The sequence below is a fragment of the Leptopilina boulardi genome, unplaced genomic scaffold, assembly GCF_019393585.1.
Source record: "Leptopilina boulardi isolate dan_hultmark-lab unplaced genomic scaffold, ZJU_Lbou_2.1 LbouV2_122, whole genome shotgun sequence".
In the NCBI taxonomy this organism is placed as follows: Eukaryota; Metazoa; Arthropoda; class Insecta; order Hymenoptera; family Figitidae; genus Leptopilina; species Leptopilina boulardi.
The window spans coordinates 1,154,748-1,172,742 of NW_026137666.1; the positions used below are offsets into that span (position 1 = coordinate 1,154,748).

A 17,995-nucleotide genomic window follows, 5' to 3' on the forward strand; every position below is an offset into this window, starting at 1 on the left:
TTTGTTTCTGAGTTGAAAAGAAGATTAAATATGTAACTATTTTAAAGTGCAATTTTGTAAGCATTAGTCAAGAAGTAACATTTGGTAAAGAAATATAATAAAAAGAATGAATTCTTATTCATTCATTAAAAGTATTAATTGAATTCCCTGTTCCAAAATTTATTAAAATAATTATTTATTTATTGAAACAAAACATCCATAAATATTGAAAATAAATTGATAAATTTTGCAAGGAATTAAAAATAGTTGAGTAATTTGAAGATTTCGTAATTAATGACTCTTGCAGAAAAAAGTGGAGGATCTTGTAATTGATCATAAATTAAAAGAATCTCTCTTTATTCCAATTTATTGTATTGAAACTGTACAGAATCCTTTAGGAGAATTTATTCATGAAGCAGGATCTTGTACAAATACATACACAAGATTTGTCAGCTGGGTGAATAACTTGAAAAAATCAGGACTAATTTTAATTTATCTAGAAAAGACAATCAGAATTATAGTATTTCCTCATTAGTTGAATTAGCACATACTGATTTGAAATTATTTATTTCGGAAAACAATAATTTCAATAAAAATTTTAATTATACTTTTATTGAATACATTATTTTTATCACAGTAATAAATTTTATAAAAAATATCAACACAAATATTGATTATTAACATTACTGTAATGAAATTTATTATAAACATAATGCTTTTTGTTTAATATTTAAAAACTTTATGATATTGTTTCTCATAGAGGAAGTATCGTGCCCGATTAATTAAATTAAACTATTTTTTTCGCGTTTTTAATTTATGAAAAAAAGTTTTTTGTCTATATGGATAAAAAATGTTCCGAAACTTATAGATGCTTTTCCCTTTTTTTTTAGAGTTTTTTGAGACATATTTTAACATATTTTTGAATATTTTAGTACCATTTCATCTAGAGTTATTAACGTTTTGAAAGACATGATTATTATTGACGTTTCAAAAATTAAAATTTTTTAGTAACTTTAGATTTTAATTCAAAAATTTTAATCTCTAAGAAAGCAAAGTTTTCATTAAATTATGATAACAAAGTTAACGAATACAACTATGAGGAAGCATAACTAAATAAAATAAATTTTATAACGAAATTAATTTAAGGACGTTTATCCACAGAAATGCAGACCTCTAGAAAAAAATAATGAATTAACATTTAAATAATTAAAATAATATTATTAATTGCACTTTTTGAAAGATGAGATACCAATTTTCAAGAAAAAAATTTAAAACCAGCAAAATTTATTTGTTTATACAATTTGCATAGGATAACATTTTTTTCTTATATCGCTTCTAGAAAATTTTTTTAAAATGATTCGATTTCAATAAAATATGGCTCATTTTCTTCAGAAAATGATTCTCTACAACTTGAACGTGGGGATATTCAAAACAAACAAGTCGTTTGGAAAATACAGCTATTTGTTTAAAAAAATACAAATTGTTCTTTTAAACAAATAGCTGCTTGTTCGAAAATCCTCACGTTCAAGTTGTAGAGAATCATTTTCTGAAGAAAATAAGCCATATTTCATTGAAATCGAATCATTAAAAAAAAAAAATTCTGAAAATTGATATCTCATCTTTCAAAAACTGCAATTAATAATATTATTTTAATTATTTAAATGTTAATTCATTATTTTTTTCTAGAGGTCTGCATTTCTATGGATAAACCTCATTAATTGAAAATTATTTTGAATTTCTTTTATTCAAATAATTTTCTTAAATAAATAATTTCAAGTTTAGTTCACGCTAATTTGACTAATGTACAACATGCGCAGTTTCCCTTGTTTGCTGGCAGCTCTACTGCTCTTATGTTACTTCTTAACTATACTTTTAAAACAATCTGTTATCTTCTCTGGAATTATACATAAAAAAATATAAAAGTATCTGTAAGAAAAAAAGTGTCTTTTGACAAAAAATTGAATTAAATTGCAATACATTAGAAAAATACAAAGCAACTGTAATTCACTTTATTTTAAAGACATTAATTTATTTATTTCTAGACTAACAATTATTGCAAGTATACAAGTGTCTTGCATCTTCATTTAAAACACTTTCTATTTATTCAAAGACTTTTTAGAGTACACTATACGTAGTTTCTTTTATATTTCACTATTGCATCACTTTATTATTGTTTTGTTTACTTATGAACTATTTTATTTTGTAGTTTGTACTTAATTTTCATTGATACCTGAGAAAAGGATTCGTGGAAATCTCCATTTTTTAGATCTAATAAATTACTTATATTTTATTATCTTTCTTTGTCGGTTAATTTGTACAATTATGTATCGATATAGATATACATCATAAGAGTCACACCATCATGAAATATTGTTTCGTTTCACATAAAATATGATGCTCATTATATGCATATTTAAATCGTATCTATATACTGGTGCACCCTGTATATCGTGTGTGAGGTAGTACAACAATTTGTTCAAGTAGCACAAATTATTTAAAAATATTTTTGTTTTATTAAAGTGTAATAAAATTCAAATTATGTCACCACGAATCCGTAAGCTTCATTTTTATCAATTTCACGTAGTTATAAATGTCCCTTTAAAGTCAATTTTCTTTCTCTTAAAAATGAAACATCTGCTCACTTCTGTGAAGTAGTGATCTCGTCTAAAGTAACTGATACTGGAGCATAATACATTTTATAACTTAATGAGTAAGGAAGTATTTCATCTACATGATAAAGATTCAATACATATTTTTTTAATTTTATACTGCTATTGATATTTGGTGTATAATTGTAAAAATAAATCAGTTGCATTTTCATGTACTTTAAGGTATTAGTCGTGCGAGCAACAACCTTGTCTCCTATATCTCTATTTTTAAACAATGATTGTACATACAACATTGCAATTTTTCTTTTTAACTTCAATATATAATTACTTTTCTTTCAAAATCTGTAAAATAATATATTGTTGCAAAAAATTAAACTCTGTAATCAGTACAATGTATAATTATATTATCGTATTCCATACATATAAAATATAGAAACTCTGATTCAACTTTTTGGAACTGGGAGACGGTGAATTTTCATCAGACTTATCTTATTTGATGGATAAAAACATGACGAAGAATTAAGACATTTACGCCACTAATACCTCAAAAACGTACATTTAAGAAACTGTTGGTCAGAATCAGTCTATTTACTCCAGACCACTTTGTCTCACAGCTGTATATGAAATATTTTTTTATCTATAGAATCATCGACATATAGAATTAAATATCAGAATCATATATTAAATTATAAATTATTACAGGAGTACACAAATAATATTCTGATTTTAAAGTAATTTTCAAAAAAAAAGTTGATGACAGGAAATCTATAAGAACAAATAGAATTGTTAAAAATAAATAAGTATAATATATATATATATACTCAAAAAGATCGTAGAAAAATTTCGGCTAAAAGTCAATTTTAAGTAAATTGTTTGCTCTTAAAATTAGACTCGAAAAAATATTGGGATAAAGGGTGTGTGTGAAACAAATATAATTACACTGGCCGACAAAATTTTGTAGCCCGACCAATCACAGCCAATTCTTATAGAATTTTTTTTCGTAGAATCCGAATCTGACTTTGAAAATATTGTATTCGTTCTACTTTTTGAGGTTTAATAATGTCAAAAATTTTTTATAAAGGACGAAATTAAAGCGTATCGTAATTTTAAAACTGTTTTTAGCCAAACTCGAAATGTTTTCTTGTGTATTTTTTATGGCTCCAAACAAAAAAAAATTGTTCCAATTGATTATACAAATTGTTTGAATAATTTTAATTAATTATAAAGACCTCATTGTACTCTTATATGATACTTAGATACACTTTTACAATACACAGGAAGACATTGTATAAAATACTGCCCTTCAAAGGAAAAACGTACAAATGTTTTTTCGTTGTAGGGCAGAATAATTGCGCCCTCGGCTAAGAAACCTATTGCTTTAAATTTACAAACACTATTTGAAATATAAGTTCTATATTACATTAAATAAACATAATTTTTTCTGACGATATGGAAAGTTTAGTTATCAAAATATAACATTTCTATAATAAAATTAACATTTGGATAATGATAATTGCACGAAACTAAATGTCAATTTTAAATATTGAAAATTGCAAGATAAAAATAAATCTCTATATTTGTAACAGAAAGAATATGAAAGTTATATTCAAAATGTCTGACCATAATCAATTCAATAATGCCTATATAAATATTTGAAGAAATAATTTAAAATTAGTAGCAAAAAATAATTGTCTGTACAATAAATGTAAACTCTTTGCCTCAATGTGCTTTAATATATTAATTAATTTACAAAAGAACATAAAAATGAAGAATGAATGGGAATGATAACATCGTGTGGAATTAGTCTATTTTTGTACTTTGTTTTCACGGTTCTTCTAATCGCTTCACTTCTATATGTCGATGTTGTAGTAGATCAAGATGAGAACTACCTCATCTGTTAAATCGGTTTTATAAATATACATAAGTTATGCAATGAAAAATGTGTATAGCACTTTTGCTGTGTTCTTAATCTTTGTTTTTTAGCGTTATTTTTATTATTCATTATTTTGTACTATTAATCACGGTTAGCATACCGCTTATTGCCGATGAGCCCGAGACTTCACATCACTTTTCTTTATATTTTTATGTATTATTAACTATTACATCTATGTATCATAAATGCATGTTTTTCGTATGTGTGTATTACTCTATTATGAAGATTATTATTTATAATTATCTATGCGCTTACATTCAATAGATAAAGTTGAGCATCAAGGGCTTACACTGAATAGAGTAAAAATGATTCAAGTCTTTTTCACTCCAAACAATCTTTTTTCAAGTGCGCCCTTGCTGCGTGTATACGTCACACTCTCAGCCATGTTTAATCTTAAGAGACATTACGTAGATTGAAAAACTTTTATTTTGAATTTCGTATATAGATCTGTTTTGTCAAAACTTTATGTATTTTAATTACAACAAAAAATGTTTACTTGAAAATGCATTAGAACATTTAAAAAATGATAACTTGTGATAAGAACGATTAATGTATGACACAGTAGATCAATTTTAATATAAATAAAACATAAAATTTCATCAAACTGTACGCACACACGACATTCATAGAAAGTTTCATATAGTGTAAAAACACATATATTTAAACATGTAACACATTGCTTTCAAAATTTCTTTGCAAAATTAATCTGACTCTTTCGATAAATGCTGTTTGTTACTTAATACTGTAATATAATAAATCTAAACTTATTCCATAAACATATTGACCAAATAGAAATATCATGTATTATATAATGCTTTGTCCCGATTTCTTGTTTTTCATATTCTCAACTAATCAAAAACTATTTTTTAATATGTGCACTAAGGTTTCCGTTACAGATATAGAACAATAAAAAATTTCCCCAAAGTTTTACATTGAAAAAACTGCATGTTTAAATCTAAATATTAAGAATAAAATAGTACAGATCAACATCAAGATATTAACGTGTTATAATTACTAGCTTTGTGAGAAGTCAGTTTAAAACAAAATTAAACATAATTTTAATTAACTCAAGACTTTTAACTAAAATATTATAAAGTGCGTTTCTATAAATATTTTAACTAGAATTTAAGTTTTTAATTTTAATTCAATAACTCAAGATCTAATTTCCGGGTTAATAGACAATTAGAAAATTATCCCTAAGATATTTTAACTAAATTTATAATTCAAACGCAAAAGGCAACATTGTTTGTTAACATATGGTTGTGAAAAGTAGACATAAATTTTTCTTTGATTTGTAACATTTTAGAGCGCCTTTACCCTGTTGAAAATTCCTATGTGAGAACACATATGGGATCCCATCCAGGATCTCTTGTGAGTTCTTATGTGGGTTCCCGTACAGGTTCACACATAAGATCCTGTATGAAAAGGTTCCTGGGATGAACTTGCGTGAGATCAAGCGCACGATCTTATGTCTCTGTAAAAGCAATAACACAGGATCCCATGAGGTTTCCTGTGTAGGTTCCTATATGAACAACACGATAAATAGGAACACACATGGGATCTTATCCGAGATCTTGTATGAGTTCTTACATAGGTTCTCACATATAAGAAGATTAATAGCAGCTTAATAAGATTTTATAGAATGCTTTTATATATATGCTATTAATCTTCTTATATGTGAGAACCTATGTAAGAACTCATACAAGATCTCGGATAAGATCCCATGTGTGTTCCTATTTATCGTGTTGTTCATATAGGAACCTACACAGGAAACCTCATGGGATCCTGTGTTATTGCTTTTACAGAGACATAAGATCGTGCGCTTGATCTCACGCAAGTTCATCCCAGGAACCTTTTCATACAGGATCTTATGTGTGAACCTGTACGGGAACCCACATAAGAACTCACAAGAGATCCTGGATGGGATCCCATATGTGTTCTCACATAGGAATTTTCAACAGGGTAAATCGCTTGAACTTTAATTTCCAAGATTTTTTAAACAATTTGAAAACATAAATTTTTTAAATTTTATTTCTTCTTTGCAGTATTAACTATCAATAAAAATTCCGATTTTTCTTTTTACCAAAATAATATCAATGAGATACATTGAATAATAATAATAATAATAATAATAATAATAATAATAATAATAATAATAATAATAATAATATGTCTAAAATATAAATCCGTCAAAAATATCTAACTATTCTTTCAGGTATGATCAACTTAAATTAGACTGTTGTCACAGTTTGCATCACAGAAATGTCAACATTTTAAATTTTTTATACACAGTAGATTAAATCACCGGTCGTATTAAAACAATTCAAATTGATTACACCTGAAATATGAATAATGTACAAGAATGTATTCTCAACAGTACTAACATAAAAACTAATTCCACTGTTTAGAAATACAAACACTTTAAAAAAGTAATTTTTATTAATAATATTGAATAATAATAATAATATTATTGAGCATATTAACAGAAGAACATTTTTTCAATTGTTTGTTTGTTTGTTAAAGTGATGTCACAAACAGTGGTATTTTCAACAGAAAAGTTGAAACGAAAAATTGCATAATTGGAACGAAAATAACAAAACGAAATTTTTTTTACTCGCATAAAATTAAAGATGAAAAAATATACAAAATTTGTACCCTACTTTTTTTTAAATGCACTTATTTAATTATTTATAAGTATCCCATGAATGTCGGACTTGCTTCTGTATTGTACGTATTTTGTATAAATATATGTAAGTTTATTTTGTAGTTTATATTAAAAATAAAAAAAAATAGGTTTAAATTAAAGAAGCTAAGCTTCATCACTTAAATTGAAATGTTTTATCTCCGCTCTGCAGAGATATGGGCAAAAATACATATATTAATTACAATATTTTCGTACAATCAAAATAACTATCTATTTACAGTAATAATGTGTTTTAAATTACATATACCGTGATGCGTATATGGACACATGTTTAAGCAGCGTCTACAATAAGCGCGTGGGACGTAGACGCGAACGTGTACCTAATGAGAGAGAGGGGTACGGAGATATACATCTATTCCCCTCTCTCTCATTAGATACACGTTCACGTCCACGTTCGACGCGCTTATTGTAGACGCTGCTTTAAATGTCTATACACTCCTAGACACATGTGAGTGTATACTCGATACGTCACACCGATACATTAATACCGATCAGTGAAATATATATGTAATTTATATTTTTCTTATCTCATTTGAGACAAACATTCTGAATTTTATCGCACGCCGTAATAATTGTATTATTGACATGTTTCTTACTTTATATATTTCAATTAAACAGTATTTTTCTAATCATCGCAATAAAATTTTACATGTCAAGCTTTCAACGGTCACTAAACACGAAACCTTCAAATTTTCGCCATTGTTGAAGTAATGAGCGAATACTCTTTATTTTTCATACATATTTTGATGAAAACGATTAATGTTTGATAAATTTTTTTAATGTTTACATGTTCAATAAAGTTTTATTATTAACTTGTGGATAAAATTGTAGCTTGAAGAGGTAATATTCGCGCTCTTTTTCAGCTTTCAATTTTTACATATTTTCTTTCCTTTCATTAGACTCATATAGAAAACAGATGAAAATCATCGTTTTTCAATTCACGTTTACAGTGTTTATAAATATTTACGTAAATTTAGTACCTATGAGTTTTTTTTATCTTCTCCAAATTTTCAAATCTGTGAAAGAGATTATTTCTTGTCCGCAAAAATGGGAGAAATAGTATGCTTGAACTGTAGGTATTATTTACTATATGCAACTTTATATTCTTATGATAATAAAACAGACTATTATATGTTCCCTGTACGGTAAACGTTATAGAAAATGATTGAGGTAGTATATTTATACTTTTGGCAGATCCACGCATAAATGCATGTCAATTACAATTACATTATTATATAACTCTTACAATATGTATATGTACTTATTATTTATAATAACTTAAAAATGGACAAGTGTCGGTTTCAGAAAAATTTCGTTATTTACTCTTTTAAATACTTTATATGAGTAGAAAAATGTAACAAACAAAATAAAAATTAGGATATAAAATTAGATACTGAATCAATAATAATAATGAAAAAAATTTGTTGAAGAGAAAAATAATACACGAAAAAAACTTTAAAGAAAATCAAAGAAAAGATCTAACAAATGAACATACATTTTAGAGTCATGTCCAGGACTCCGTAGAAAATTTAAAAATAAATATGTTTACTGGTTTTCAATTAAACACTTTAAGTTAATAAAACAAAAACATTTTTTTAAATACTAAATAATCCTGTATCGGCTCTATTGCCTTTAACAAACTAACTATAGGTATATCGTTGTGTAATAATTCTTTAAACGTCTGTAACAAAAAAAATGAGAAAAATTTGTAAAACTTGTAAATACTGCAACAATAAAATATCGGAGGTGTCTTGACTAGCAGCATTTCATTATAGTGATTGATCACTGTTTGTCATAGAATTATGGCCATCAGTTTTATATCGATTCTGTTAACCATAAACTACTACTGATTTGTGACGTCTTTATAATGTTCGCGAACCTATTGCTATGGACAAAAGTCCATTGTACTAAATAATGTAAATAGATAACAAAATGATATTGATTGACTCATAATAATGTCCAGGGTTGCACAATTACACATGTAACTTGATGATTTTTTACGAATATTACGTTAAGATTGTTGCACATATAAAAAAAAGTTTAAAAAATATTGTAAAACCTTACAAAACTTGTAATAAATTATATGTAATTTAAGTTAAATTACATCAAGTAATACATTGAGATAGATACGTAATAGAAAAACATAATATGCGTAAAAAATTCAAATGACAAAACTATTAACGCAACCCTGGTAATATCTCATCTAGGCAACAACATTTTAAAGAACGTGTAGAATACTAAATGTTATAACAAGTTCATATAAATACAATTTTATATTTGTTAAACATTTCGGATATCGGAAATATTTACTTATTATAAAGTAACTATTATGGTACAGTTGTGGTTCAGCGTTTTTTAGAACTGTAACTGCATAAATTATGGATTTAAAAGGCCCCTTTCTGCAGTACTAATTTATTTTCAGAAAATATTTCAATTTAATGATGACTGATTAGTTTTCAAAATATGTTTTAACTACTTTGGTAAATAGTCAATATATATAAATATATATTAATATGCATATGGGGTTGGAAGTTATTTGAACATAACACGTATACACGTTCTTTAAACATTTTACAGCCTGGTATAAATATAATAATTGTCGGTGTGTGGTCATCCTTAATATTTAGTATCGCATAGAAATAGAAACAGTTTTAAAAAAATCACTACTGGTATAAAATCACTTTGATATAAAGACGTGTTATTTTTTTGGCACTGTGCGTGTTACAACTAAAAATTATATTTTTTTTTCAAGTACTAGCTTGATTCTTGGTTCTGACTTGAACAGTAATATTTAGAGTATTTATCGATGATATTGTTTAATTTAGCGATTAACGCCATTATATAAATAGCTCGTATTTATCCATAAAAGCACCGATTATTTTCTCATGCTTATTCTATGAAACGAGAGAAATAGTCGGAAAATCATTGTAAAAAGTTTCTTGAAATTATTTCACTGTCTAATTGATGGCTACCTCTTTTAAAATATCTAAAATAACATTATTTTTTATGGAATTAGATTAATTTGTCAACTTTGGAATGTAAATTCAAAAAATATTTTTATGTAACATTTAAGGTTTCCAAGATACTTTGTAGTTTCCATAAATGACAGTATTTTATAATAAATTTTAGATATTAAATTTAGATTTTTAGATTTCAAATTGTTTATATTACAAATTTTAATTGATTTGAGACATAAAACTGAAACTTTAAAATCGGATAACCCATTACAATAGACCCTATTTTTAGTGCTCATGACCAAAATTTTATTGTTTAAAAACTCGTCAATTTAATCAAACTGACATTTGAAACATAAAAAGTTATAATCTGTAATGATTCACGATTACGAGTATCTAAATACTTTTTGAAAAATTGTATTTATAGAAATTATAGAATATTTCTAAAACCTCAAGTGTTAAAAAAAATCGGTTATCATTTTTAAATTTAGATTCTTTTTTGATTTCTTTTTGAAATGATTTTCCGACTTTTTTTAGAAAATAATTGGTGCTATTAGGTATGATTTGTTATAAGTGGTAAACAACAGTTATCCGTTTATAGAAATTTGATTTTTATAAAAATTTACTTATATCAATGGTAACACGGCCTTTCATCAGTTGCAGTTCCAGTATTACAAAATTTGCTTTATAATATCTATAATATAACCTGAGATAATTTGCAGTTTTGTCTGTTAACTTGTAAATCTGGCATCACGCATACTTTTTCTCTTTCATTCATTGTTTATGACTACAATATATGCATATTTTCTCATTTATGCTCTGTGTATTCAAGTTTTATTTTTTATTTGTGTAGTACACCCAGTTATAATTATACTTGACTGTTGCACTTTCATTGACTAGTTTTGTGTTTGATGCTTTCTCATTGTTACGTAGCATTTTTGCCGTAAAATAGTTTTATTTATGAGCTCAGAGTGACATTTTAAATGTCTATTTTGGTTTGAACTTCTCATAAAAAGTTGTGATATTAACGAAAGTGAGAACAGTTTTGGATGCCATAAAAGAATATAGAGAAGGTGACTAATTCGACACTCGCAGGTCCCTATAGTAATCGTTTTTCATCATGGTTTTCAATTTTCATTTGAATAATTATGTTTTCAGTATTCTTTTCTTGAATGAGTACTATTGAGATACTGTATCAGATACTGAATGATTTGCCTGTTGGAACGACTTTAAACTCAACTCTGTTTTATGCTCTCGTGCGATGTGTCGTCGTACTGTATTGTTCCTGGTAAAAGTCCTAGTGCAAAAAGGACATGGAACCCTAATACCCTGATGACGTTGCCTTATGTGAGCTCGTAAATTCGTTTCATAGCCGTAAAGTCTCTCACAGAAGGGGCATTTTAGTTTCTTGCCTATAACAAACAACATATTTTAATTACATAATAATAACAAATTCCTAAAGGAAATACACTCTAGTTTAATAAATTATTACACGGAAAAAAATCCTTTGCAATAAATGTTAAAAATGATACAAAAATTTAGTATATTCTTTAGCAAGTCATGGAAACTAAGGCTATTTATTAAAAATTAATATATTTTTAGCAAAAGCTTTGTAGAAACAATTTTAACAGAAATTAAAATTACTATTCTAAAATTCATAAAAAAGTTTTCTTAGTTTTACTAAAACTATATGAAAAAGGGAAGCGGTATTAAAAAGCGCGCATTTCGTTTGCTAAAACTATACGGAAAATTGAAAACGACATTAAAATAAAAGAAAAAACATCGCTGTTAATTGTTCTCTATTGTAGCAGAGGATGCAGGTATGGTTTATATACACAACTACACACGCACGCAGGTTCGCTTTGATTTTCTTAAATATCCCTACCTAACTTATCGAAAATACGCATATACATAAACGCAGAATATCGCAACGCACACACTTATATTATATACATGTTTCACGAAGGTAGAAAATTTCCTTATATACTAAGAAGATAGATTTCAATGCACTTGCGAGAAACGCTTTATTTATTAATTTAAATTATATGATCTATTATTTTTTAATATTCATAAGAAAACAATAACTAACTTAAACTAACGTTTAAGAGGTCATTTTTTAAAGTAACAATGATCATGAATTTCTTATAAAATTCTTGATAATCTAAAATACCAGTACTCCTAATTTAATTAGTTAGTGAATTGAGTAAATATTTAAAACTTTATTATCAAATTTTGAGAAATGTTTTTACTTTTAAAATTTAATTACTACTCGTTATGTGAACTTTTAAGTTGCTCGGTTATAAGATCCACATTCAATTCAGTTTAATCTTAATAATGATTAAAGAAATACAATATATATTTTACATAAATTCGAAAAACAAATCGTTTTAATAAATATAACTGAAATAGAATGAATGAAAAAAATAGCCAAATTCAGGAGTAATCATAGTGACTTTTCGTTAGCAATCGGTCAAATTCATTCAGACTCGTTCGGTTGCCTTCGGTCCCTCTTCCCCAACCTTCTTTTCTGAAATTTTCGTATGGGCTATACCAAAATATGAAAATATTGAAGCCATTAACGTAATCATTTTATAATGACATTTCTAAAATTCTTAATAAAAATTGTCATTTGAGTTTCCTATAGTAAAATTTTAATTTTTTAAATAACTTTACTAGTTTTTATTTTCTAACTATATTAGGTATATAATATTATTTTTATTTCAGGCTTTCTTAAAAGTGATAATAATAATAATTAATGAAATCCGTTAGTTTTCATTACATGTTACCAACTATAGTAAAAATTGATTTCAAAATATTAAATATTATTACAATTTTTCTTTCCGTGTAGAATACTAGACGGAGGCTGCGCGCGCCTTTTACGTTGGTGTTTAATATAGTCAAAATGCAAGAGATGTTCAAATTTTCTAAAAATATATCAAATTTACGCAACATTTAATCGAAATAGAAGTTAATTAAAATATTTGATCTTCTTAATTTTTTACTTAATACAGGTAAACCTCTATGTAGGGTAAAAGTTTAAAATGTTCAAGTTTCATAACGGTCTACTGTACAGCTGAAAAAGTTGTAAAAAACTACTGTGCAGGATTTTAAAATATAATGTGGTTTTATATAATAATTCCTACATTTTTTCCTATTCAAATTCCTGTTCAAAATAAGTATACGATTTTGTATGATGTCCCATAAGGTTTCCCACATGGGTTCCTATGAGGAAAACAGTATGACAGCCTATGTATAACTGATACATTAAGGGCTTCTGGAACTTTTGTTAGAAATTAAATTGGCGTTGTGAGATTTTCCGAAAGACGTCTCTCATCAGTCGTTTGTCGATATAATTGATACTTATCACGTGTCGATTAGGTAGATTAACTTTTGCTCAAAAATTTATAGTGTTACCTAGCATTGACAGGGAAAATCTGAAATTCAGATGATGAAAAATTTCAATTTTGCTAAGTATTTGTCAATAAATCCATCCATATAATTAATTTTATTTATCATTAAAAAAGCTTAAATGGTATTTAATAGATGTCTCCTTGCCGGTAAGGAAATTTACTGTTTATTTATTCAATTTCATCATACATATAGCATAGAAATTCTCGACTTGCGTTTCAGATTGAAAACCGACAGACCTAAATCAATGTGCAAGAGATCTTTTATGCCAGTATGAAAAGTAATTAAGTTGAATTATTTAATAAACTAAACTCACCATCGGGTGTAGAAACTGTGCCAACTTTATTTATTTTTGAATTCCACATTGCAGGTGTTGGTGGTACAGGACTGAGGTCAGGAGTTGGTGGATGAACAGGAGGTAAACTAGCCATACTAGGACCAAGTTGAACTCCATGTTGTAAGTGATCCGTAGTAGTACTGTAACTTCCAATGTCAAATCCTCTTCCTGAATACACATCATTAGTTAGTCTGTCGATTATTTTATCATCTTTCTCTCTGTCAATAATTGATACTGGCTCTTGCTTAACTCGAAGGTCTGAAATTACATTGATTAAACTTATTTAAATTACTAATTTTATTCAAGGGAATAGAATGGTGTGACATAAGGTAGTCAATTAATAATAACTAGTAGTCGATCAATGATGAAATCATACTTATCAAGCGACTGCAGTGGAATAACAAGTTAACTTCAAATCAGTGACACGCTATTTAGAAGGGGTGCAGGAAAATAATTCCATTATCAGATAAATAAATTACTGATAATAAATAAACTTTACATTCTAAATATTTTTACAATAGTTTGTACACTTTTAATATTAATTTAATTTTAAACTATAAATTAACTATATCCCAATTATATCAAAGTGATCGACTACTGGTTCTGATCGACTGTTGGATGATTTACCTTACTTTTACGTGTCCCATTTCAAGACGAGAATTGGACTCTCTTTCAAAATCAAATTATGTAAATAATTTAATTTATTTAAATAAAATACACTACCTTCTGCAACATTTTCTCTGTGTTCCTCATTTCCTTGCTTCTCAGATCGATTTCTTTCTAATTCTCTTTCTGATTCTGTTGGAGTATGAGGCGCAGTGTGTGGGTGTACAAGAGTTTCTGAAGAATGTGAAAATGAATGATATTGCTGATTCTCTAGCAAAAGAGTGTGCGGTGCAGATGCCGGACGGAACGCAGCTCCATCTCTCAAAACACTTGCTCTACTCAAACTATCAATTTCATTAGGAGACCTACAAACGCAAAATTTTACTTCCATTATTATATTATTTTTTTAAAAATAACAATCAAATAGAATTGCCTTAAATTATAAGTTTTTAAAACTTGTCCATAAAATTTTTTAACATTCATTTATGTAAACTTGAAATAAAGGTTGCAAAATATATTTCTTTAATTTTTAATTAATAATAATAACGAAATTTTTGCAGCTATACCACAAAAAAAATATTTTTCTGACTGTTAACAAAGCGTCCATCCAAGGGTCGGTCGAGTTATTTGATTGGGATCCTAAACTATAACGCTATGTTTGTGTCTGAGGGATAAAAAAATTTTAATTCAAATAATTTCCCACACAGCACAACATATCACTGTAAGGTCAACTTATCATTATTTGTATGGATTGTGAAGTTACATCGTAAGCCTCCCCGGCTGAAAAAATTTATCATTAATTTTAATTTATGTTTCTATAAAAAATATATATTTACTTTTATTAGAATATTTAATTTGGAAACTAAATATAAAATCGAAAAATAAAATAATTAAAAATATTAGAATATTTTTAATTTTAAGAAACTTTTACAGGGAATTTTTATTATATCTTTAAGATATTTAAACACCGAATCTCTTTAAAAATTAAATCCAAGTTTTTTATATAATTTTCACTAAAGGTTTTTGTTAAACAGTTTAAAGAACGATTCCATTTTTAAATATATCTATAAAAGATAAATCAAAATTTCATTGTAAATATTTTTAAAATTCTAACTATTCTAACATTTTTATTTATTTGATTTTAGATTTTTTATTGAATTTACAATTGAATATTCCAATAAAATGATAACTGCTTCTTTATGGAAGAAGATTCATCCATTTTAAAATAATAAACAATAAAGCACGCACACTGCACACACTTTTCACAATTTTGACGAGGACACCTCGGCTGAAAAAACTTGTACAAGAAATGTTCTTGAACAAGTTCAGCATCCGGAATTGAGACATGTTCTTGTACCAGAACTTGTACAAGATCTTGGATAAGAAAATATACTTGTACAAGAAAATGTACAAGTACTTTACATGAACACGTTTATGTTCTTGTACAGGAACATTCGTTTAAAAATGTTTTTGAAAAAAATTTGAAATTTTAATAAGTTATAATTATTAAGAATCTTCACTTATGCATGCTAAAAATTATTGCGCAGCTGTAAAGGCTTAAAAAAACTACTGCGCAGCCTTTAAAGTTTTTAATTTTTAATTTAAAAGACATAAGTGAACATGTACAAGAACATGTTCCACATCTGATACAAGAAAATGTATATGAAACCTGCACAAAAAAATATGTACATTTTCTTGTACAAGTATATTTTCTTGTCCAGGATCTTGCACAAGTACTGGTACAAGAACATGTCTCAATTCCGGATGCTGAACTTGTTCAAGAACATTACTCGAACATGTACAAGAAAATGTACAAGTTCATTAGTGAACATGTACAAGAACTTGTACAATTTCTTGTAAAAGTTTTTTCAGCCGGGTCATATATGAGAGATTCTTTTTCAATCGCCCCAGCCCAAAAAGTCAATGTTCTGGGATTGGCTTCATACTTTGCTAAATTGTTGTCCTATATGATAGTAATAAATCCCTAAAATATAAACTCATTAAAAAAATATTTGTAGAAAGTAGAGGGGGTTGAAGTTTTGACGTTAAGGGTAACATTGTCATTTTCAAATCCGTATAACTATGACAAAAGTTAATGGATTTTAATTTATCCATAATGAATTTTAATGCATTTTTCACGTACTTTTCAAAAATGTATACGAAATTTAAAAAAAAAAAATTTTAACCCCTTTTTTTTCAAAATCAACCCTTATTTTTCGATTTTCACCCCTTCGGGTATTTTTTTTTTTTTATTTTCATTGGAAAGCTGAGATTTTTTCCCAGGAGCTATGTAAATATGAAAATGGGACAATAATAATTTTGTGAGAAACAGAATATTAAAGTAGGCGGTGCCGATAAGGGTGCCGTTAAGGGTAACATTGTCATTTTCAAATCCGTATAACTATAACAAAAGTTAATGGATTTTAATTTATCTATAATGAATTTTAATGCATTTTTTACGTACTTTTCAAAAATGTTTACAAAAATTAAAAAAAAAAAATTTTACCCCTTTTTTTTCAAAATCAACCCTTATTTTTCAATTTTCACCCCTTCGGGAATTTTTTTTTTTTTTTTATTATTTTCATTGGAAAGCTGAGGTTTTTTCCCATGAGCTATGTAAATATGAAAATGGGACAATAATAATTTTGTGAGAAACATAATATTAAATTAGGCGGTGCCTACCTAAATCCTCGAAGATGATCTCTAGGTATACCCCTTATCGGCACCGCCTACTTTAATATTCTGTTTCTCACAAAATTATTATTGTCCCATTTTCATATTTACATAGCTCATGGGAAAAAATCTCAGCTTTCCAATGAAAATAAAAAAAAAAAATACCCGAAGGGGTGAAAATCGAAAAATAAGGGTTGATTTTGAAAAAAAGGGGTTAAAATTTTTTTTTTTTTAATTTCGTATACATTTTTGAAAAGTACGTGAAAAATGCATTAAAATTCATTATGGATAAATTAAAATCCATTAACTTTTGTCATAGTTATACGGATTTGAAAATGACAATGTTACCCTTAACGTCAAAACTTCAACCCCCTCTACTTTCTACAAATATTTTTTTAATGAGTTTATATTTTAGGGATTTATTACTATCATATAGGACAACAATTTACCAAAGTATGAAGCCAATCCCAGAACATTGACTTTTTGGGCTGGGGCGATTGAAAAAGAATCTCTCATATGTATATGGGGCGGTCCACGCCATTCCAACATATCATCGACTTGGACATTATTGATTTCGCTTAAATTTTTTTAACCTTTTTTACTCATTGAAAAAGAGCTTCCTGATTTTTTTCAAATTTTTTTATAAAGCCGTTTTCGAGATATAAATTTTTCAAAATTTTTGAAAAAAAAATTTTTTTTTTTGAAAGCTCATAACTTTTTGATAAATGCATCAATTTTAATTTTTTTTCAAATTGTGTGTTTTCAAATGAACTTTTCAAAACTTTCATGCAA

General features: G+C 27.0%; 1 protein-coding gene across 4 annotated transcripts in view; it reads right to left on the minus strand.

The window, feature by feature from the left end:
- Positions 1–8,596: 8,596 nt before the first annotated feature.
- LOC127286739 (zinc finger protein chinmo) overlaps positions 8,597–17,995 on the minus strand; it is a 104,906-nt gene continuing 95,507 nt past the window's right edge. For all 4 annotated transcript variants that reach the window (XM_051313312.1, XM_051313335.1, XM_051313321.1 and 1 more), the window contains exons 5-7: positions 14,648–14,895; positions 13,904–14,182; positions 8,597–11,591 (exon numbers count right to left, since the gene is read on the minus strand). In XM_051313312.1, the coding sequence (XP_051169269.1) occupies positions 11,359–11,591; positions 13,904–14,182; positions 14,648–14,895 (760 nt within the window). In that variant the 3' untranslated portion in view covers positions 8,597–11,358. The remainder of the gene's footprint in view (positions 11,592–13,903; positions 14,183–14,647; positions 14,896–17,995) is intronic.